This window comes from Electrona antarctica (genome assembly GCF_951216825.1).
Source record: "Electrona antarctica genome assembly, contig: scaffold_141, whole genome shotgun sequence".
Lineage (NCBI taxonomy): Eukaryota > Metazoa > Chordata > Actinopteri > Myctophiformes > Myctophidae > Electrona > Electrona antarctica.
The window spans coordinates 107,501-132,204 of NW_027638215.1; the positions used below are offsets into that span (position 1 = coordinate 107,501).

General features: G+C 46.3%; 1 protein-coding gene across 3 annotated transcripts in view; it reads left to right on the forward strand.

The window, feature by feature from the left end:
• Window positions 1–22,089, forward strand: part of LOC306918278 (cell division cycle protein 27 homolog) — an 80,168-nt gene extending 58,079 nt beyond the window's left edge. For 2 of the 3 annotated variants that reach the window (XM_079531154.1, XM_079531153.1), the window contains 7 exons: window positions 2,815–2,895; window positions 3,087–3,214; window positions 4,259–4,376; window positions 4,632–4,760; window positions 6,113–6,187; window positions 14,359–14,521; window positions 21,737–22,089. In XM_079531154.1, the coding sequence (XP_079387280.1) occupies window positions 2,815–2,895; window positions 3,087–3,214; window positions 4,259–4,376; window positions 4,632–4,760; window positions 6,113–6,187; window positions 14,359–14,521; window positions 21,737–21,816 (774 nt within the window). In that variant the 3' untranslated portion in view covers window positions 21,817–22,089. The remainder of the gene's footprint in view (window positions 1–2,814; window positions 2,896–3,086; window positions 3,215–4,258; window positions 4,377–4,631; window positions 4,761–6,112; window positions 6,188–14,358; window positions 14,522–21,736) is intronic. The other variant, XM_079531155.1, reaches the window with a different exon arrangement.
• Window positions 22,090–24,704: the final 2,615 nt, after the last annotated feature.

Sequence of the window (24,704 nt, forward strand, 5' to 3'; positions counted from 1 at the left end):
CCCCCCCATCTGAAAATATGTTGTTCCAGGGACCACCCAGAAGCAAACATTTGAGTTAAAATGTCCACTCTGTAATAATATATATTCAAATATTTGAGGCACATTTAACGATTTTTCAAAAATAGCAGACATACAAGCTCGTAGCGCGGCACGAGCTTGTAGATCTGCTATTTTTCAATAGCTAAAGTGTAACATAATGCTTTAAAACACCAAAAGGGGTTCCCGCCCAGAATGGATTAAGACCAGGCAGTATGTGGAGTTACTTTATTCCTATAGGGTTAGGGTTAGGGTTAACCCTAACCCTTTATTCCTATAGGGTTAGGGTTAACCCTACTATGGGCTTTATTCCTATAGGGTTAGGGTTAGGGTTAACCCTACTATGGGCTTTATTCCTATAGGGTTAGGGTTAGGGTTAACCCTACTATGGGCTTTATTCCTATAGGGTTAGGGTTAACCCTACTATGGGCTTTATTCCTATAGGGTTAGGGTTAGGGTTAACCCTAACCCTTTATTCCTATAGGGTTAGGGTTAGGGTTAACCCTACTATGGGCTTTATTCCTATAGGGTTAGGGTTAACCCTACTATGGGCTTTATTCCTATAGGGTTAGGGTTAGGGTTAACCCTAACCCTTTATTCCTATAGGGTTAGGGTTAGGGTTAACCCTACTATGGGCTTTATTCCTATAGGGTTAGGGTTAGGGTTAACCCTACTATGGGCTTTATTCCTATAGGGTTAGGGTTAGGGTTAACCCTACTATGGGCTTTATTCCTATAGGGTTAGGGTTAGGGTTAACCCTACTATGGGCTTTATTCCTATAGGGTTAGGGTTAGGGTTAACCCTACTATGGGCTTTATTCCTATAGGGTTAGGGTTAGGGTTAGGGTTAACCCTACTATGGGCTTTATTCCTATAGGGTTAGGGTTAGGGTTAACCCTACTATGGGCTTTATTCCTATAGGGTTAGGGTTAGGGTTAACCCTACTATGGGCTTTATTCCTATAGGGTTAGGGTTAGGGTTAACCCTACTATGGGCTTTATTCCTATAGGGTTAGGGTTAGGGTTAACCCTACTATGGGCTTTATTCCTATAGGGTTAGGGTTAGGGTTAACCCTACTATGGGCTTTATTCCTATAGGGTTAGGGTTAGGGTTAACCCTACTATGGGCTTTATTCCTATAGGGTTAGGGTTAGCGTTAACCCTACTATGGGCTTTATTCCTATAGGGTTAGGGTTAGGGTTAACCCTACTATGGGCTTTATTCCTATAGGGTTAGGGTTAGGGTTAACCCTACTATGGGCTTTATTCCTATAGGGTTAGGGTTAGGGTTAACCCTACTATGGGCTTTATTCCTATAGGGTTAGGGTTAGGGTTAACCCTACTATGGGCTTTATTCCTATAGGGTTAGGGTTAGGGTTAACCCTACTATGGGCTTTATTCCTATAGGGTTAGGGTTAGGGTTAACCCTACTATGGGCTTTATTCCTATAGGGTTAGGGTTAGGGTTAACCCTACTATGGGCTTTATTCCTATAGGGTTAGGGTTAGGGTTAACCCTACTATGGGCTTTATTCCTATAGGGTTAGGGTTAGGGTTAACCCTACTATGGGCTTTATTCCTATAGGGTTAGGGTTAGGGTTAACCCTACTATGGGCTTTATTCCTATAGGGTTAGGGTTAGGGTTAACCCTACTATGGGCTTTATTCCTATAGGGTTAGGGTTAGGGTTAACCCTACTATGGGCTTTATTCCTATAGGGTTAGGGTTAGGGTTAACCCTACTATGGGCTTTATTCCTATAGGGTTAGGGTTAGGGTTAACCCTACTATGGGCTTTATTCCTATAGGGTTAGGGTTAGGGTTAACCCTACTATGGGCTTTATTCCTATAGGGTTAGGGTTAGGGTTAACCCTACTATGGGCTTTATTCCTATAGGGTTAGGGTTAGGGTTAACCCTACTATGGGCTTTATTCCTATAGGGTTAGGGTTAGCGTTAACCCTACTATGGGCTTTATTCCTATAGGGTTAGGGTTAGCGTTAACCCTACTATGGGCTTTATTCCTATAGGGTTAGGGTTAGCGTTAACCCTACTATGGGCTTTATTCCTATAGGGTTAGGGTTAGGGTTAACCCTACTATGGGCTTTATTCCTATAGGGTTAGGGTTAGGGTTAACCCTACTATGGGCTTTATTCCTATAGGGTTAGGGTTAGGGTTAACCCTACTATGGGCTTTATTCCTATAGGGTTAGGGTTAGGGTTAACCCTACTATGGGCTTTATTCCTATAGGGTTAGGGTTAGGGTTAGGGTTAACCCTACTATGGGCTTTATTCCTATAGGGTTAGGGTTAGGGTTAACCCTACTATGGGCTTTATTCCTATAGGGTTAGGGTTAGGGTTAACCCTACTATGGGCTTTATTCCTATAGGGTTAGGGTTAGGGTTAACCCTACTATGGGCTTTATTCCTATAGGGTTAGGGTTAGGGTTAACCCTACTATGGGCTTTATTCCTATAGGGTTAGGGTTAGGGTTAACCCTACTATGGGCTTTAGTTAAAACATTTAAATGGGTTAGGGTTAGGGTTAGGGTTAACCCTACTATGGGCTTTAGTTAAAACATTTGAATGATGAACTATGAACTGAACCAGTTCATTTTTAACTGTGAACTGGTTCACAGAAATGAGGAATTATAGTTCGAAAATAACTGGCAAATGACATACTGTGTGTGTGTGTGTGTGTGTGTGTGTGTGTGTGTGTGTGTGTGTGTGTGTGTGTGTGTGTGTGTGTGTGTGTGTGTGTGTGTGTGTGTGTGTGTGTGTGTGTGTGTAGTCATGGTGTGTAGCAGGTAATTGTTTTAGTCTCCAGAGAGAACACGACATCGCTATCAAGTTCTTCCAACGAGCAATACAGGTAATTAATTAATGCAGGTAATTAATTAGTACAGGTCATTTGATTAATTACAATACAGGTAATTGTGAATGTTGATGTGATGGACTTAGCGCCCTCTAGTGGACTTAGCGCCCTCTAGCGATACTGACGTCAGACTTCGGTGCTCTATTCTCTCTCTAATCGCAGTAATAACTCTCTGGCTCCCTCTCCAGGTGGACCCCAGCTTTGCGTACGCCTACACTCTGCTCGGACATGAGTTCGTATTAACGGAGGAGTTGGACAAAGCCTTATCCTGCTTCAGGAACGCTATTAGAGTCAACAGTAGACACTACAATGCCTGGTAATTTCTAGTTTGTTCCATGTTCTCCCCGTGTCCCCTAGGGTAGGTACCCTCACATGTTCTCCCCGTGTCCCCTAGGGTAGGTACCCTCACATGTTCTCCCCATGTCCCCTAGGGTAGGTACCCTCACATGTTCTCCCCGTGTCCCCTAGGGTAGGTACCCTCACATGTTATCCCTGTGTCCCCTAGGGTAGGTACCCTCACATGTTATCCCCGTGTCCCCTAGGGTAGGTACCCTCACATGTTCTCCCCGTGTCCCCTAGGGTAGGTACCCTCACACGTTCTCCCCGTGTCCTCTAGGGTAGGTACCCTCACATGTTCTCCCCGTGTCCCCTAGGGTAGGTACCCTCACATGTTCTCCCCGTGTCCCCTAGGGTAGGTACCCTCACATGTTCTCCCCGTGTCCCCTAGGGTAGGTACCCTCACATGTTCTCCCCGTGTCCCCTAGGGTAGGTACCCTCACACGTTCTCCCCGTGTCCCCTAGGGTGGGTACCCTCACATGTTCTCCCCGTGTCCCCTAGGGTAGGTACCCTTACATGTTCTCCCTGTGTCCCCTAGGGTAGGTACCCTCACATGTTCTCCCCGTGTCCCCTAGGGTAGGTACCCTTACATGTTCTCCCCGTGTCCCCTAGGGTAGGTACCCTCACATGTTCTCCCCGTGTCCCCTAGGGTAGGTACCCTTACATGTTCTCCCCGTGTCCCCTAGGGTAGGTACCCTCACATGTTCTCCCCGTGTCCCCTAGGGTAGGTACCCTCACACGTTCTCCCCGTGTCCCCTAGGGTGGATACCCTCACATGTTCTCCCCATGTCCCCTATAGGTACCCTCACATGTTCTCCCTGTGTCCCCTAGGGTAGGTAGATAAAGATATGAGGAGGAATTATAGTTAGACAATACCTTGGCAAATGACTGTGTGTGTGTGTGTGTGTGTGTGTGTGTGTGTGTGTGTGTGTGTGTGTGTGTGTGTGTGTGTGTGTGTGTGTGTGTGTGTGTGTGTGTGTGTGTGTGTGTGTGTGTGTGTGTGTGTGTGTGTGTGCGCGTTAGGTATGGTTTAGGGATGATCTACTACAAGCAGGAGAAGTTCAACTTAGCAGAAATTCACTTCAAGAAAGCTCTGAGTATCAACCCTCAGTCGTCAGTGCTACTGTGTCACATTGGAGTGGTACGTATGATAATTATATTAATTATGTTAATTATAATGATAATTAAAAGCTATCAACTCAGAGCAAGTCGGTACACGTTATCTCTAGTCATGTGATCAAGACGGATCTGTCCGATTGTTGTTGGATTTGTTTGTCCATCAAGATGATGTTGTTTCTCACCAATCAACATATTGTGTCTGTGAAATAATTTCATGAGCGTTAATCCCCACTGTGTGCGTGCGTGTGTGTGCGTGTGTGTGCGTGTGTGCGTTCAGGTCCAACATGCTCTGAAGAAGTCAGACTGTGCTCTAGAGACTCTGAACAGAGCGATCAACATCGACCCCAAAAACCCTCTGTGTAAATTCCACCGAGCGTCCATCCTGTTCGCTAACGAGAAGTATAAGGTAAATATATATACTAGTAATATTACTACTACTAATACTACTACTACAACACCAGAGTAATGTAGTAAGAGAGTGGTGACACGCTTTGATCTCGCCGCAAAGCGGGTGCCTATGGGCGATAGTTCCAAACATTGCTCCTATGGCTGGAACTATTCCATTGAGACAAAGCGGGTGCCTATGGGTGATAGTTCCAAACATTGCTCCTATGGCTGGAACTATCCCATTGAGACAAAGCGGGTGCCTATGGGCGATAGTTCCAAACATTGCTCCTATGGCTGGAACTATCCCATTGAGACAAAGCGGGTGCCTATGGGCGATAGTTCCAAACATTGCTCCTATGGCTGGAACTATCCCATTGAGAATGAGCACTTCCGCATTCCATTGTTACAATGAGAGTCAACGGGAGTGTCATTACTCTCTTACTAGATTACTCTGTACTACACACACTGTATATATACAGTGTTGTCCCTGAACTCGTTCAAAGAACGATCGTTCACGAACGCGTTCATATTTAGGGTGAATGTGAACTGAACGTACTGTATTTCTGCCTGATGAACTGAACGTACTGTATTTCTGCCTGATGAACTGAACGTACTGTATTTCTGCCTGATGAACTGAACGTACTGTATTTCTGCCTGATGAACGTCATTGTGAACGCCTTCATTTCTGGCGTGTGTGAACGTCACTTTCTCACAGTTCAACTTTGTTCAAGAGTGAGTGTTTCCATGGAGCCTTCCAGGCGAACCCCACGCTAAAACACACCCTAAACAGGCCTTAATATCTAGCGGAAACCCCACCAATAAGTCCTTATCCGACATAAATTAACTAATCTTTCTCAGCCATTTCACATTGCAAAAGAGCTAATATTTCCAAAATGTAAAAAAATGATAAGGAATTAATTTGGATAATGGTAATGGAGATATTGTAAAAGTTGCCACTTTATTAATCCCAAAGGTTGGAGTTCATTCCCAATAGCAGACTTTATTCCTATGGGCTGTGGCAATAATTAAAAAAAAGAAAAATAACTCTAATAGTTCATTTTTTGGAACCATGAACTTTAGTTAAAACATTTGAATGATGAACTATGAACTGAACGAGTTCATTTTTAAAATTTTGAACTGTGAACTGGTTCACATAAATGAGGAATTATAGTTCGAAAATAACGTGTGTGTGTGTGTGTGTGTGTGTGTGTGTGTGTGTGTGTGTGTGTGTGTGTGTGTGTGTGTGTGTGTGTGTGTGTGTGTGTGTGTGTGTGTGTGTGTGTGTGTGTGTGTGTGTGTGTGTGTGTGTGTGTGTGTGTGTGTGTGTGTGTGTGTGTGTGTGTGTGTGTGTGTGTGTGTGTCCGTCCTCAGGCTGCGCTCCAGGAGTTGGAGGAGTTGAAACAAATCGTTCCCAAAGAGTCTCTGGTTTACTTCCTCATCGGCAAGGTAACACGACCTTTGACCTCTAACCCAGGGGGTTTCAACCTTTTTATACTGAAGTACTGGCACTCCAACGACTGCCGTAATAACTGACGTTCAAACAGCAGCGTAGACGTAGAAATACAGCAGCGTAGACCTGCCCTTTGTGTTCCATTCCTATAATAACTGACGTTCAAACAGCAGCGTAGACCTGCCCTTTGTGTTCCATTCCTATAATAACTGATGTTCAAACACAGCAGCGTAGACCTGCCCTTTGTGTTCCATTCCTATAATAACTGATGTTAAAACACAGCAGCGTAGACCTGCCCTTTGTGTTCCATTCCTATAATAACTGATGTTAAAACACAGCAGCGTAGACCTGCCCTTTGTGTTCCATTCCTATAATAACTGATGTTAAAACACAGCAGCGTAGACCTGCCCTTTGTGTTCCATTCCTATAATAACTGACGTTAAAACACAGCAGCGTAGACCTGCCCTTTGTGTTCCATTCCTATAATAACTGATGTTAAAACACAGCAGCGTAGACCTGCCCTTTGTGTTCCATTCCTATAATAACTGATGTTCAAACACAGCAGCGTAGACCTGCCCTTTGTGTTCCATTCCTATAATAACTGATGTTCAAACACAGCAGCGTAGACCTGCCCTTTGTGTTCCATTCCTATAATAACTGATGTTAAAACACAGCAGCGTAGACCTGCCCTTTGTGTTCCATTCCTATAATAACTGATGTTCAAACACAGCAGCGTAGACCTGCCCTTTGTGTTCCATTCCTATAATAACTGATGTTAAAACACAGCAGCGTAGACATGCCCTTTGTGTTCCATTCCTATAATAACTGATGTTATAAAACAGCAGCGTAGACCTGCCCTTTGTGTTCCATTCCTATAATAACTGATGTTCAAACACAGCAGCGTAGACCTGCCCTTTGTGTTCCATTCCTATAATAACTGATGTTCAAACAGCAGCGTAGACCTGCCCTTTGTGTTCCATTCCTATAATAACTGATGTTCAAACACAGCAGCGTAGACCTGCCCTTTGTGTTCCATTCCTATAATAACTGATGTTCAAACACAGCAGCGTAGACCTGCCCTTTGTGTTCCATTCCTATAATAACTGATGTTCAAACACAGCAGCGTAGACCTGCCCTTTGTGTTCCATTCCTATAATAACTGATGTTCAAACAGCAGCGTAGACCTGCCCTTTGTGTTCCATTCCTATAATAACTGATGTTCAAACACAGCAGCGTAGACCTGCCCTTTGTGTTCCATTCCTATAATAACTGATGTTCAAACAGCAGCGTAGACCTGCCCTTTGTGTTCCATTCCTATAATAACTGATGTTCAAACACAGCAGCGTAGACCTGCCCTTTGTGTTCCATTCCTATAATAACTGATGTTCAAACACAGCAGCGTAGACCTGCCCTTTGTGTTCCATTCCTATAATAACTGATGTTCAAACAGCAGCGTAGACCTGCCCTTTGTGTTCCATTCCTATAATAACTGATGTTAAAACACAGCAGCGTAGACCTGCCCTTTGTGTTCCATTCCTATAATAACTGATGTTAAAACACAGCAGCGTAGACCTGCCCTTTGTGTTCCATTCCTATAATAACTGATGTTAAAATACAGCAGCGTAGACCTGCCCTTTGTGTTCCATTCCTATAATAACTGATGTTAAAATACAGCAGCGTAGACCTGCCCTTTGTGTTCCATTCCTATAATAACTGATGTTAAAATACAGCAGCGTAGACCTGCCCTTTGTGTTCCATTCCTATAATAACTGATGTTCAAACAGCAGTGTAGACCTGCCCTTTGTGTTCCATTCCTATAATAACTGATGTTCAAACAGCAGTGTAGACCTGCCCTTTGTGTTCCATTCCTATAATAACTGATGTTCAAACAGCAGTGTAGACCTGCCCTTTGTGTTCCATTCCTATAATAACTGATGTTAAAATACAGCAGCGTAGACCTGCCCTTTGTGTTCCATTCCTATAATAACTGATGTTCAAACAGCAGCGTAGACCTGCCCTTTGTGTTCCATTCCTATAATAACTGATGTTCAAACACAGCAGCGTAGACCTGCCCTTTGTGTTCCATTCCTATAATAACTGACGTTCAAACACAGCAGCGTAGACCTGCCCTTTGTGTTCCATTCCTATAATAACTGATGTTCAAACAGCAGCATAGACCTGCCCTTTGTGTTCCATTCCTATAACTGATGTTAAAACAGCAGCGTAGACCTGCCCTTTGTGTTCCATTCCTATAATAACTGACGTTCAAACACAGCAGCGTAGACCTGCCCTTTGTGTTCCATTCCTATAATAACTGATGTTCAAACAGCAGCATAGACCTGCCCTTTGTGTTCCATTCCTATAACTGATGTTAAAACACAGCAGCGTAGACCTGCCCTTTGTGTTCCATTCCTATAATAACTGATGTTCAAACAGCAGCGTAGACCTGCCCTTTGTGTTCCATTCCTATAATAACTGACGTTCAAACAGCAGCGTAGACCTGCCCTTTGTGTTCCATTCCTATAATAACTGACGTTCAAACAGCAGCGTAGACCTGCCCTTTGTGTTCCATTCCTATAATAACTGATGTTCAAATACAGCAGCGTAGACCTGCCCTTTGTGTTCCATTCCTATAATAACTGATGTTCAAACAGCAGCGTAGACCTGCCCTTTGTGTTCCATTCCTATAATAACTGATGTTAAAACAGCAGCGTAGACCTGCCCTTTGTGTTCCATTCCTATAATAACTGATGTTAAAACACAGCAGCGTAGACCTGCCCTTTGTGTTCCATTCCTATAATAACTGATGTTAAAATACAGCAGCGTAGACCTGCCCTTTGTGTTCCATTCCTATAATAACTGATGTTCAAATACAGCAGCGTAGACCTGCCCTTTGTGTTCCATTCCTATAATAACTGATGTTCAAACAGCAGCGTAGACCTGCCCTTTGTGTTCCATTCCTATAATAACTGACGTTCAAACAGCAGCGTAGACCTGCCCTTTGTGTTCCATTCCTATAATAACTGATGTTCAAATACAGCAGCGTAGACCTGCCCTTTGTGTTCCATTCCTATAATAACTGATGTTAAAACACAGCAGCGTAGACCTGCCCTTTGTGTTCCATTCCTATAATAACTGATGTTAAAACAGCAGCGTAGACCTGCCCTTTGTGTTCCATTCCTATAATAACTGATGTTAAAACACAGCAGCGTAGACCTGCCCTTTGTGTTCCATTCCTATAATAACTGATGTTCAAATACAGCAGCGTAGACCTGCCCTTTGTGTTCCATTCCTATAATAACTGACGTTCAAACAGCAGCGTAGACCTGCCCTTTGTGTTCCATTCCTATAATAACTGATGTTCAAATACAGCAGCGTAGACCTGCCCTTTGTGTTCCATTCCTATAATAACTGACGTTCAAACAGCAGCGTAGACCTGCCCTTTGTGTTCCATTCCTATAATAACTGATGTTCAAACAGCAGCGTAGACCTGCCCTTTGTGTTCCATTCCTATAATAACTGATGTTAAAATACAGCAGCGTAGACCTGCCCTTTGTGTTCCATTCCTATAATAACTGACGTTCAAACAGCAGCGTAGACCTGCCCTTTGTGTTCCATTCCTATAATAACTGATGTTCAAACAGCAGCGTAGACCTGCCCTTTGTGTTCCATTCCTATAATAACTGATGTTAAAATACAGCAGCGTAGACCTGCCCTTTGTGTTCCATTCCTATAATAACTGATGTTCAAACACAGCAGCGTAGACCTGCCCTTTGTGTTCCATTCCTATAATAACTGATGTTAAAACACAGCAGCGTAGACCTGCCCTTTGTGTTCCATTCCTATAATAACTGATGTTCAAACACAGCAGCGTAGACCTGCCCTTTGTGTTCCATTCCTATAATAACTGATGTTCAAACAGCAGCATAGACCTGCCCTTTGTGTTCCATTCCTATAATAACTGATGTTCAAACAGCAGTGTAGACCTGCCCTTTGTGTTCCATTCCTATAATAACTGATGTTCAAATACAGCAGCGTAGACCTGCCCTTTGTGTTCCATTCCTATAATAACTGATGTTAAAATACAGCAGCGTAGACCTGCCCTTTGTGTTCCATTCCTATAATAACTGACGTTCAAACACAGCAGCGTAGACCTGCCCTTTGTGTTCCATTCCTATAATAACTGACGTTCAAACACAGCAGCGTAGACCTGCCCTTTGTGTTCCATTCCTATAATAACTGATGTTCAAACAGCAGCGTAGACCTGCCCTTTGTGTTCCATTCCTATAATAACTGACGTTCAAACACAGCAGCGTAGACCTGCCCTTTGTGTTCCATTCCTATAATAACTGATGTTCAAACAGCAGCGTAGACCTGCCCTTTGTGTTCCATTCCTATAATAACTGATGTTCAAACAGCAGCGTAGACCTGCCCTTTGTGTTCCATTCCTATAATAACTGACGTTCATACAGCAGCGTAGACCTGCCCTTTGTGTTCCATTCCTATAATAACTGATGTTCAAACAGCAGCGTAGACCTGCCCTTTGTGTTCCATTCCTATAATAACTGACGTTCAAACACAGCAGCGTAGACCTGCCCTTTGTGTTCCATTCCTATAATAACTGACGTTCATACAGCAGCGTAGACCTGCCCTTTGTGTTCCATTCCTATAATAACTGATGTTCAAACACAGCAGCGTAGACCTGCCCTTTGTGTTCCATTCCTATAATAACTGATGTTAAAACACAGCAGCGTAGACCTGCCCTTTGTGTTCCATTCCTATAATAACTGATGTTAAAACACAGCAGCGTAGACCTGCCCTTTGTGTTCCATTCCTATAATAACTGATGTTAAAACACAGCAGCGTAGACCTGCCCTTTGTGTTCCATTCCTATAATAACTGATGTTCAAACACAGCAGCGTAGACCTGCCCTTTGTGTTCCATTCCTATAATAACTGATGTTAAAATACAGCAGCGTAGACCTGCCCTTTGTGTTCCATTCCTATAATAACTGATGTTAAAACACAGCAGCGTAGACCTGCCCTTTGTGTTCCATTCCTATAATAACTGATGTTATAATACAGCAGCGTAGACCTGCCCATTGTGTTCCATTCCTATAATAACTGACGTTCAAACACAGCAGCGTAGACCTGCCCTTTGTGTTCCATTCCTATAATAACTGATGTTCAAACAGCAGCGTAGACCTGCCCTTTGTGTTCCATTCCTATAATAACTGATGTTAAAATACAGCAGCGTAGACCTGCCCTTTGTGTTCCATTCCTATAATAACTGATGTTAAAATACAGCAGCGTAGACCTGCCCTTTGTGTTCCATTCCTATAATAACTGATGTTAAAATACAGCAGCGTAGACCTGCCCTTTGTGTTCCATTCCTATAATAACTGATGTTAAAATACAGCAGCGTAGACCTGCCCTTTGTGTTCCATTCCTATAATAACTGATGTTCAAACAGCAGCGTAGACCTGCCCTTTGTGTTCCATTCCTATAATAACTGATGTTAAAATACAGCAGCGTAGATCTGCCCTTTGTGTTCCATTCCTATAATAACTGATGTTCAAACAGCAGTGTAGACCTGCCCTTTGTGTTCCATTCCTATAATAACTGATGTTAAAATACAGCAGCGTAGACCTGCCCTTTGTGTTCCATTCCTATAATAACTGATGTTAAAATACAGCAGCGTAGACCTGCCCTTTGTGTTCCATTCCTATAATAACTGATGTTAAAACACAGCAGCGTAGACCTGCCCTTTGTGTTCCATTCCTATAATAACTGATGTTAAAACACAGCAGCGTAGACCTGCCCTTTGTGTTCCATTCCTATTGAGCCTATTTCAACCAATTTCTTGGTCAGAACAACTACCTGTATTAATATAAATATTAATACAGGGTTTTGGGCGACTCCTCTGAGTACCACCAGAGGGGGCTCAAGTACCACTAGTGGTACTAGTACCAGTGGTTGGGAACCCATGCTCGAGTCTAACCCTGTTAATATGAACCCACTCAGGAGGGGAAGCGCTATGCTAGCTAACCCTGTTAATATTAACCCACTCAGGACGGGAAGCGCTATGCTAGCTAACCCTGTTAATATTAACCCACTCAGGACGGGAAGCGCTATGCTAGCTAACCCTGTTAATATTAACCCATTCAGGACGGGAAGCGCTATGCTAGCTAACCCTGTTAATATTAACCCATTCAGGACGGGAAGCGCTATGCTAGCTAACCCTGTTAATATTAACCCATTCAGGACGGGAAGCGCTATGCTAGCTAACCCTGTTAATATTAACCCATTCAGGACGGGAAGCGCTATGCTAGCTAACCCTGTTAATATTAACCCATTCAGGACGGGAAGCGCTATGCTAGCTAACCCTGTTAATATTAACCCATTCAGGACGGGAAGCGCTATGCTAGCTAACCCTGTTTGTAATATTAACCCATTCAGGACGGGAAGCGCTATGCTAGCTAACCCTGTTTGTAATATTAACCCATTCAGGACGGGAAGCGCTATGCTAGCTAACCCTGTTTGTAATATTAACCCATTCAGGACGGGAAGCGCTATGCTAGCTAACCCTGTTTGTAATATTAACCCATTCAGGACGGGAAGCGCTATGCTAGCTAACCCTGTTAATATTAACCCATTCAGGAGGGGAAGCGCTATGCTAGCTAACCCTGTTAATATTAACCCATTCAGGACGGGAAGCGCTATGCTAGCTAACCCTGTTAATATTAACCCATTCAGGACGGGAAGCGCTATGCTAGCTAACCCTGTTAATATTAACCCATTCAGGACGGGAAGCGCTATGCTAGCTAACCCTGTTTGTAATATTAACCCATTCAGGACGGGAAGCGCTATGCTAGCTAACCCTGTTTGTAATATTAACCCATTCAGGACGGGAAGCGCTATGCTAGCTAACCCTGTTAATATTAACCCACTCAGGACGGGAAGCGCTATGCTAGCTAACCCTGTTAATATTAACCCATTCAGGACGGGAAGCGCTATGCTAGCTAACCCTGTTAATATTAACCCATTCAGGACGGGAAGCGCTATGCTAGCTAACCCTGTTAATATTAACCCATTCAGGACGGGAAGCGCTATGCTAGCTAACCCTGTTAATAATAACCCATTCAGGACGGGAAGCGCTATGCTAGCTAACCCTGTTAATATTAACCCATTCAGGACGGGAAGCGCTATGCTAGCTAACCCTGTTAATATTAACTCATTCAGGACGGGAAGCGCTATGCTAGCTAACCCTGTTAATATTAACCCGTTCAGGACGGGAAGCGCTATGCTAGCTAACCCTGTTAATATTAACCCATTCAGGACGGGAAGCGCTATGCTAGCTAACCCTGTTAATATTAACCCATTCAGGACGGGAAGCGCTATGCTAGCTAACCCTGTTAATATTAACCCATTCAGGAGGGGAAGCGCTATGCTAGCTAACCCTGTTAATATTAACCCATTCAGGACGGGAAGCGCTATGCTAGCTAACCCTGTTAATATTAACCCATTCAGGACGGGAAGCGCTATGCTAGCTAACCCTGTTAATATTAACCCATTCAGGAGGGGAAGCGCTATGCTAGCTAACCCTGTTAATATTAACCCATTCAGGACGGGAAGCGCTATGCTAGCTAACCCTGTTTGTAATATTAACCCATTCAGGACGGGAAGCGCTATGCTAGCTAACCCTGTTTGTAATATTAACCCATTCAGGACGGGAAGCGCTATGCTAGCTAACCCTGTTTGTAATATTAACCCATTCAGGACGGGAAGCGCTATGCTAGCTAACCCTGTTAATATTAACCCACTCAGGACGGGAAGCGCTATGCTAGCTAACCCTGTTAATATTAACCCATTCAGGACGGGAAGCGCTATGCTAGCTAACCCTGTTAATATTAACCCATTCAGGACGGGAAGCGCTATGCTAGCTAACCCTGTTAATATTAACCCATTCAGGACGGGAAGCGCTATGCTAGCTAACCCTGTTTGTAATGTTATTAAGTGACAGAACAGACAAAACAAACCTCCAAAGTGATACACTTTAAGTGACAGAACAGACCAAACCTCCAAAGTGATACATATATCAGTCTTTAGATTCTATGTTGCTTTATTTCATCCTGACCCTGATGACCTTTGAACTCTGACCTTTACAGGTGTATAAGAAGCTAGGCCACACCCACCTGGCCCTGATGAACTTCTCGTGGGCGATGGATCTCGACCCGAAAGGAGCCAACAACCAGATCAAAGAAGCCATCGATAAACGATACCTGCCTGACGACGAGGAGCCAATCACAGAGCAGTATCCATACGACTCAGGTACGAGGTCAGCCAATCACCGAGCAGTGTCCGTAACCACTCTGGTACGAGGCAACCAATTAAATTGTGAGGCGGAGTAAGTTATATATTAAATTATTTATTTGTAATTGGGGGAGGGCGTTTGGTAGCCCACAGCGCCGTTTAGATGAGAGAGAGTTGTGACAACCTCGTTCTCTTCATGGGGCTTCAGTCCACAGCGCCGTTTAGATGAGAGAGAGTTGTGACAACCTCGTTCTCTTCATGGGGCTTCAGTCACAGCGCCGTTTAGATGAGAGAGAGTTGTGACAACCTCGTTCTCTTCATGGGGCTTCAGTCCGTTTAGATGAGAGAGAGTTGTGACAACCTCGTTCTCTTCATGGGGCTTCAGTCCGTTTAGATGAGAGAGAGTTGTGACAACCTCGTTCTCTTCATGGGGCTTTAGATGAGAGAGAGTTGTGACAACCTCGTTCTCTTCATGGGGCTTTAGATGAGAGAGAGTTGTGACAACCTCGTTCTCTTCATGGGTTTGGTAGCCCACAGCGCCGTTTAGATGAGAGAGAGTTGTGACAACCTCGTTCTCTTCATGGGGCTTCAGTCCACAGCGCCGTTTAGATGAGAGAGAGTTGTGACAACCTCGTTCTCTTCATGGGGCTTCAGTCCAATTGATGATATGCACACGGCTGCCAACTTCCCAGCAAGGTGCTGCCTAGGTGCTTCCTACCTAGGTGCTACCTAGGTAGGAAGCACCTAGGTGCTACCTAGGTGCTTCCTACCTAGGTGCTACCTACCTAGGTGCTACCTAGGTAGGAAGCACCTAGGTGCTACCTAGGTGCTTCCTACCTAGGTAGCACCTAGGTAGGAAGCACCTAGGTAGGAAGCACCTAGGTAGGAAGCACCTAGGTGCTACCTAGGTAGGTAGCACCTAGGTAGGAAGCACCTAGGTGCTACCTAGGTAGGTAGCACCTAGGTAGGAAGCACCTAGGTGCTACCTAGGTAGGTAGCACCTAGGTAGGAAGCACCTAGGTAGGAAGCACCTAGGTAGGAAGCACCTAGGTGCTACCTAGGTAGGAAGCACCTAGGTGCTACCTAGGTAGGAAGCACCTAGGTAGGAAGCACCTAGGTGCTACCTAGGTGCTTCCTACCTAGGTGCTACCTACCTAGGTGCTACCTAGGTAGGAAGCACCTAGGTGCTACCTAGGTGCTACCTACCTAGGTGCTACCTAGGTAGCACCTAGGTGCTACCTAGGTCCTTCCTACCTAGGTGCTTCCTACCTAGGTGCTACCTAGGTCCTTCCTACCTAGGTGCTACCTAGGTCCTTCCTACCTAGGTGCTACCTAGGTGCTACCTAGGTCCTTCCTACCTAGGTGCTACCTAGGTGCTACCTAGGTCCTTCCTACCTAGGTGCTACCTAGGTGCTACCTAGGTCCTTCCTACCTAGGTGCTACCTAGGTGCTACCTAGGTCCTTCCTACCTAGGTGCTACCTAGGTCCTTCCTACCTAGGTGCTACCTAGGTGCTACCTAGGTGCTACCTAGGTCCTTCCTACCTAGGTGCTACCTAGGTGCTACCTAGGTGCTACCTAGGTCCTTCCTACCTAGGTGCTACCTAGGTGCTACCTAGGTGCTACCTAGGTCCTTCCTACCTAGGTGCTACCTAGGTGCTACCTAGGTGCTACCTAGGTGCTACCTAGGTAGCACCTAGGTAGCACCTAGGTCCTTCCTACCTAGGTGCTACCTAGGTAGCACCTAGGTCCTTCCTACCTAGGTGCTACCTAGGTAGCACCTAGGTCCTTCCTACCTAGGTGCTACCTAGGTGCTACCTAGGTGCTACCTAGGTGCTACCTAGGTGCTACCTAGGTCCTTCCTACCTAGGTGCTACCTAGGTGCTACCTAGGTGCTACCTAGGTGCTACCTAGGTCCTTCCTACCTAGGTGCTACCTAGGTAGGAAGGACCTAGGTAGCACCTAGGTAGCACCTAGGTAGCACCTAGGTAGGAAGGACCTAGGTGCTACCTAGGTGCTACCTAGGTCCTTCCTACCTAGGTGCTACCTAGGTGCTACCTAGGTGCTACCTAGGTCCTTCCTACCTAGGTGCTACCTAGGTGCTACCTAGGTGCTACCTAGGTGCTACCTAGGTAGCACCTAGGTAGGAAGGACCTAGGTGCTACCTAGGTAGCACCTAGGTAGGAAGGACCTAGGTGCTACCTAGGTGCTACCTAGGTCCTTCCTACCTAGGTGCTACCTAGGTGCTACCTAGGTGCTACCTAGGTGCTACCTAGGTGCTACCTAGGTGCTACCTAGGTGCTACCTAGGTAGCACCTAGGTGCTACCTAGGTGCTACCTAGGTCCTTCCTACCTAGGTGCTACCTAGGTGCTACCTAGGTCCTTCCTACCTAGGTGCTACCTAGGTGCTACCTAGGTGCTACCTAGGTGCTACCTAGGTCCTTCCTACCTAGGTGCTACCTAGGTAGCACCTAGGTGCTACCTAGGTGCTACCTAGGTCCTTCCTACCTAGGTGCTACCTAGGTGCTACCTAGGTCCTTCCTACCTAGGTGCTACCTAGGTGCTACCTAGGTGCTACCTAGGTGCTACCTAGGTAGCACCTAGGTAGCACCTAGGTGCTACCTAGGTGCTACCTAGGTAGGAAGCACCTAGGTGCTACCTAGGTGCTTCCTACCTAGGTGCTACCTACCTAGGTGCTACCTAGGTAGGAAGCACCTAGGTGCTACCTAGGTGCTTCCTACCTAGGTAGCACCTAGGTAGGAAGCACCTAGGTAGGAAGCACCTAGGTAGGAAGCACCTAGGTGCTACCTAGGTAGGTAGCACCTAGGTAGGAAGCACCTAGGTGCTACCTAGGTAGGTAGCACCTAGGTAGGAAGCACCTAGGTAGGAAGCACCTAGGTAGGAAGCACCTAGGTGCTACCTAGGTAGGAAGCACCTAGGTGCTACCTAGGTAGGAAGCACCTAGGTGCTACCTAGGTGCTACCTAGGTCCTTCCTACCTAGGTGCTACCTAGGTGCTACCTAGGTGCTACCTAGGTCCTTCCTACCTAGGTGCTACCTAGGTGCTACCTAGGTGCTACCTAGGTGCTACCTAGGTAGCACCTAGGTGCTTCCTACCTAGGTGCTACCTAGGTAGCACCTAGGTGCTTCCTACCTAGGTGCTACCTAGGTGCTACCTAGGTAGCACCTAGGTGCTACCTAGGTGCTACCTAGGTGCTACCTAGGTCCTTCCTACCTAGGTGCTACCTAGGTGCTACCTAGGTGCTACCTAGGTAGCACCTAGGTGCTTCCTACCTAGGTGCTACCTAGGTGCTACCTAGGTAGCACCTAGGTGCTACCTAGGTGCTACCTAGGTGCTACCTAGGTCCTTCCTACCTAGGTGCTACCTAGGTGCTACCTAGGTGCTACCTAGGTCCTTCCTACCTAGGTGCTACCTAGGTGCTACCTAGGTGCTACCTAGGTGCTACCTAGGTGCTACCTAGGTGCTACCTAGGTGCTACCTAGGTGCTACCTAGGTGCTACCTAGGTCCTTCCTACCTAGGTGCTACCTAGGTCCTTCCTACCTAGGTGCTACCTAGGTGCTACCTAGGTGCTACCTAGGTGCTACCTAGGTGCTACCTAGGTCCTTCCTACCTAGGTGCTACCTAGGTGCTACCTAGGTGCTACCTAGGTCCTTCCTACCTAGGTGCTACCTAGGTGCTACCTAGGTGCTACCTAGGTGCTACCTAGGTGCTACCTAGGTGCTACCTAGGTCCTTCCTACCTAGGTGCTACCTAGGTGCTACCTAGGTGCTACCTAGGTAGCACCTAGGTGCTTCCTACCTAGGTGCTACCTAGGTAGCACCTAGGTGCTTCCTACCTAGGTGCTACCTAGGTGCTACCTAGGTAGCACCTAGGTGCTACCTAGGTCCTTCCTACCTAGGTGCTACCTAGGTGCTACCTAGGTGCTACCTAGGTGCTACCTAGGTGCTACCTAGGTGCTACCTAGGTCCTTCCTACCTAGGTGCTACCTAGGTGCTACCTAGGTGCTACCTAGGTAGCACCTAGGTGCTTCCTACCTAGGTGCTACCTAGGTAGCACCTAGGTGCTTCCTACCTAGGTGCTACCTAGGTGCTACCTAGGTAGCACCTAGGTGCTACCTAGGTGCTACCTAGGTCCTTCCTACCTAGGTGCTACCTAGGTGCTACCTAGGTGCTACCTAGGTAGCACCTAGGTGCTTCCTACCTAGGTGCTACCTAGGTGCTACCTAGGTAGCACCTAGGTGCTACCTAGGTGCTACCTAGGTGCTACCTAGGTCCTTCCTACCTAGGTGCTACCTAGGTGCTACCTAGGTGCTACCTAGGTCCTTCCTACCTAGGTGCTACCTAGGTGCTACCTAGGTGCTACCTAGGTGCTACCTAGGTGCTACCTAGGTGCTACCTAGGTAGCACCTAGGTAGCACCTAGGTGCTACCTAGGTGCTACCTAGGTGCTACCTAGGTAGCACCTAGGTAGCACCTAGGTAGGAAGCACCTAGGTGCTACCTAGGTGCTACCTAGGTGCTACCTAGGTGCTACCTAGGTCCTTCCTACCTAGGTGCTACCTAGGTGCTACCTAGCTGCTACCTAGGTGCTACCTAGGTGCTACCTAGGTCCTTCCTACCTAGGTGCTACCTAGGTGCTACCTAGGTGCTACCTAGGTCCTTCCTACCTAGGTGCTACCTAGGTGCTACCTAGGTGCTACCTAGGTGCTACCTAGGTGCTACCTAGGTCCTTCCTACCTAGGTGCTACCTAGGTGCTACCTAGGTGCTACCTAGGTGCTACCTAGGTCCTTCCTACCTAGGTGCTACCTAGGTAGGAAGCACCTAGGTAGGAAGCACCTAGGTAGGAAGCACCTAGGTGCTACCTAGGTAGGTAGCACCTAGGTAGGAAGCACCTAGGTGCTACCTAGGTAGGTAGCACCTAGGTAGGAAGCACCTAGGTAGGAAGCACCTAGGTAGGAAGCACCTAGGTGCTACCTAGGTAGGAAGCACCTAGGTGCTACCTAGGTAGGAAGCACCTAGGTGCTACCTAGGTGCTACCTAGGTCCTTCCTACCTAGGTGCTACCTAGGTGCTACCTAGGTCCTTCCTACCTAGGTGCTACCTAGGTGCTACCTAGGTGCTACCTAGGTGCTACCTAGGTAGCACCTAGGTGCTTCCTACCTAGGTGCTACCTAGGTAGCACCTAGGTGCTTCCTACCTAGGTGCTACCTAGGTGCTACCTAGGTAGCACCTAGGTGCTACCTAGGTGCTACCTAGGTGCTACCTAGGTCCTTCCTACCTAGGTGCTACCTAGGTGCTACCTAGGTGCTACCTAGGTAGCACCTAGGTGCTTCCTACCTAGGTGCTACCTAGGTGCTACCTAGGTAGCACCTAGGTGCTACCTAGGTGCTACCTAGGTGCTACCTAGGTCCTTCCTACCTAGGTGCTACCTAGGTGCTACCTAGGTCCTTCCTACCTAGGTGCTACCTAGGTGCTACCTAGGTGCTACCTAGGTCCTTCCTACCTAGGTGCTACCTAGGTGCTACCTAGGTGCTTCCTACCTAGGTGCTACCTAGGTGCTTCCTACCTAGGTGCTACCTAGGTGCTTCCTACCTAGGTGCTACCTAGGTGCTACCTAGGTGCTACCTAGGTGCTACCTAGGTCCTTCCTACCTAGGTGCTACCTAGGTGCTACCTAGGTGCTACCTACCTAGGTGCTACCTAGGTGCTTCCTACCTAGGTGCTACCTAGGTCCTTCCTACCTAGGTGCTACCTAGGTGCTACCTAGGTGCTACCTACCTAGGTGCTACCTAGGTGCTTCCTACCTAGGTGCTACCTAGGTGCTTCCTAGGTGCTACCTAGGTGCTACCTAGGTGCTTCCTACCTAGGTGCTACCTAGGTGCTACCTAGGTGCTACCTACCTAGGTGCTACCTAGGTGCTTCCTACCTAGGTGCTACCTAGGTGCTTCCTACCTAGGTGCTACCTAGGTGCTACCTAGGTGCTACCTAGGTGCTACCTAGGTGCTTCCTACCTAGGTGCTACCTAGGTGCTTCCTACCTAGGTGCTACCTAGGTGCTTCCTACCTAGGTGCTACCTAGGTGCTACCTAGGTGCTACCTAGGTGCTACCTAGGTGCTTCCTACCTAGGTGCTACCTAGGTGCTTCCTACCTAGGTGCTACCTAGGTGCTACCTAGGTGCTACCTAGGTGCTACCTAGGTGCTACCTAGGTGCTTCCTACCTAGGTGCTACCTAGGTGCTTCCTACCTAGGTGCTACCTAGGTGCTTCCTACCTAGGTGCTACCTAGGTGCTACCTAGGTGCTACCTAGGTGCTACCTAGGTCCTTCCCATTGGCAGCCCATTCATCCAAACAGAAAAGTCCTCTCTGATTTTATTAAATAGCGTCAAACTCACCAACATTGCAGCTGTACGAAAAGCTTGAATTATCCAAAGTGTTTGTTTAAGTGTATGTTATCCCTGTCAAGAAATTCCTTGCAGATTATTTTTTTTCTAAGTGCTGGACAGCCCATGCACTCAACAGCCCATGTGTACCACTAGCTCTGGTCCATAGCTCTAATGCCCTATTGGTAGAGGGCTAGCTCTGGTCCATAGCTCTAATGCGTTGCATTTAGAGCTATGTTACTCTCAACTTCCGCCGCTCGCATGAATGCAGACCAGCCTCTCGTAAATAAAAATAACGTTTTTGCTACTCACCAAAACAAAGGCGAGTTGTGTCATTAGAAAGCCTACTTTCCTTAGTGGATGCACTCTGCCCCCCCCCCTCCCCCCCACCACACGTATAAACAGTACTTTTTGGCCAGAAAGGGATTTTTTTTCACCAGAGGAAAAATATTCTCTGTGAGGCAATTCTCTGGGCAATATCGGTAGAAGGCGCAGCGGAGTAAGGCGCGATTCATAGTCCTATTTTAGAGCTGAATAAAAGTCGGTTCAGCTCTCTAGAGCCTACAATGTGACGTCATTTGGGTTCGGGGGGGGATTACCAAAAAAAACACCCGAAATACATTATAGGCTATTGTATTGTTAACAAGTGTTCCTCTCTGTCTGTCTGTCTGTCTGTCTGTCTGTCTGTCTGTCTGTCTGTATGTCTGTCTCTGCCTGCCTGTCTGTCTGTCTGTCTGTCTGTCTGTCTGCCTGCCTGCCTGCCTGTCTGTCTGCCTGTCTGTCTGTCTGTCTGTCTCTCTCTCTCTCTCTCTGTGTGTGTCTATGTCTCTCTACCAGTAGCAGACGTGGAGGAGAGCAGCATGACGGACGCAGACGACACCCAATTACAAACCACAGAGAGCGATGATGTACTTTAAGACTCCGCCCCTCCGGTCCCACCGCAGCCAATCACAGTCCTTCTAAACTCTCATTGGTTCAGACCGGTCGCTAGGCAACATTAGCACAGAACTCCGGTTGCTTATTGGTTGGTTCTAACAGGAAGTGGAATGATGTCACAGTGTAAGCCCCTCCCCCTGCGCTCTGATTGGCTGAACTGCTGCTCATTCTGTTTCATGTGGAGGTTGTTTTTTTTATGTTTTTATCGTTGTCATGGTAACGAATTCTGATCAATAAAATGTCTGAAACCCTGACTGTGGTGTTCTGTTCTGATGCTAACGTGCTAACCAGGCGCTTTGCGGCTGACCGTAGTAGATCTACAAGCTCACAGCGCGTCACGCCCGCGACACACTGAGCTTAAAGGGCCTCCAAACGGGGAGCGATGTAACGCGTTACTATAGTTCATTTTCAATGAGACCTGCGTTTTTGCTCGGAGAACGCAAGCGTGTCTACCTGAGCGCGGTCCCGTGAATTTGTTCCGCACGTGCTCGTTTCGTGCACACGCCCCCCGTGACTCACCAGACCTGGATTCTGTTTAGCTTTTTTTTCGCTTGCGTTGTCGCGCCCCCTCTGGAGCAGACCTGGAGGAGACCTGTCGTTGATCCAGACCTGGAGGAGACCTGTCGTTGATCCAGACCTGGAGGAGACCTGTCGTTGATCCAGACCTGGAGGAGACCTGTGTTGATCCAGACCTGGAGGAGACCTGTGTTGATCCAGACCTGGAGGAGACCTGTGTTGATCCAGACCTGGAGGAGACCTGTGTTGATCCAGACCTGGAGGAGACCTGTGTTGATCCAGACCTGGAGGAGACCTGTGTTGATCCAGACCTGGAGGAGACCTGTGTTGATCCAGACCTGGAGGAGACCTGTGTTGATCCAGACCTGGAGGAGACCTGTGTTGATCCAGACCTGGAGGAGACCTGTGTTGATCCAGACCTGGAGGAGACCTGTGTTGATCCAGACCTGGAGGAGACCTGTGTTGATCCAGACCTGGAGGAGACCTGTGTTGATCCAGACCTGGAGGAGACCTGTGTTGATCCAGACCTGGAGGAGACCTGTCGTTGATCCAGACCTGGAGGAGACCTGTCGTTGATCCAGACCTGGAGGAGACCTGTCGTTGATCCAGACCTGGAGGAGACCTGTCGTTGATCCAGACCTGGAGGAGACCTGTGGTTGATCCAGACCTGGAGGAGACCTGTGTTGATCCAGACCTGGAGGAGACCTGTGTTGATCCAGACCTGGAGGAGACCTGTGTTGATCCAGACCTGGAGGAGACCTGTGTTGATCCAGACCTGGAGGAGACCTGTGTTGATCCAGACCTGGAGGAGACCTGTGTTGATCCAGACCTGGAGGAGACCTGTGTTGATCCAGACCTGGAGGAGACCTGTGTTGATCCAGACCTGGAGGAGACCTGTGTTGATCCAGACCAACAGGCAACAACGCCTGCGTTCCTCGCTTCCCGTTTGCAAGGCCCTTTAAGCTGTGAGCTGAGCTTGTAGATCTGCTATTACTTTGGTGTGTAGAGGGAAGAGCAGACCAAGTACTAAACTGTGAACTTGTAGATCTGTTCACACTGATGTTCTGCACACTTCCACCACAAGAGGGCAGTAGAAGATCAACAGGTACATTTATCCTGCATTACAGAAAATACACAAATAAAATACATATTCTTATTCTCCCCCAGAAAATATATATTATATTAATATTCTACGCCATGAAATAAAATACATATTCTTATTCTCCCCCAGAAAATATATATTATATAAATATTCTACGCCATTAAATAAAATACATATTGTACCACATGTAACTTTAGAATAAATAAATACATATTCTACCACATGTAACTTTAGAATAAATAAATACATATTCTACCACATGGGAACTTCAGGAGAAAATACCCAAATAAAATGCATATTTCCATGTATGTGACAATGTTTGTCCATGAAGTGTTCTTGCTTACTGTAAATCACACTGGATTAAGAGCATCTGATAAATGACTAACTAGTTATATTGTATTATATACTAGTTTAATTCACAAACATTGATTTAAAGTTAAAGTAATCTATACTAGTTTACTACTAGTTCTAGTATTTAGTATTTTATACTAGTTTACTTCAGATAGGCTACATTCATTTAAAGTGTTGAGTGCTGTTAATAAAATGCTGTACTAAAATATCTATAATACTAAAATGAATGGCCATAACCTCATAAAACATAATTAATAGTGATTCCGTGATTCATAATAAATAATTGATTTCACGTGAGGTTAAAAATGTAAAAACATGATGTGATGATAACATTCTGAGGCAGAACAAACGTTCCCTGTCTGTCAGTAACGCTACACTGGACCATTGATTGATTGATTGCAGTCATTGAACACAGCTGGTGCAAACATTTCGTCTCACTCAGGAATCTGTACACTACTATAATATATTACTACATACATACTTATAACTGTACACTTGCAGCTTATATTGTTAGTTATGATAATAGTAATTCATGTTGTATATTATATAAGACGGAGCCATGAAGGACAGACCAGACGCTCAAAGAACATATTCTAATTCTACTGTGACTCCAGAAGAACGGAACGGGTTTTCCACAACAAGACAACCAGGTAATAATCATAATGAAACAAAGCTGTAAACTAAACCAGTATCCATGGATACACCACACCAACCAGGTAATAATCATAATGAAACGACAAAGCTGTAAACTAAACCAGTATCCATGGATACACCAACCAGGTAATAATAATAATAATGAAACGACAAAGCTGTAAACTAAACCAGTATCCATGGATACACCAACCAGGTAATAATAATAATAATAATGAAACGACAAAGCTGTAAACTAAACCAGTATCC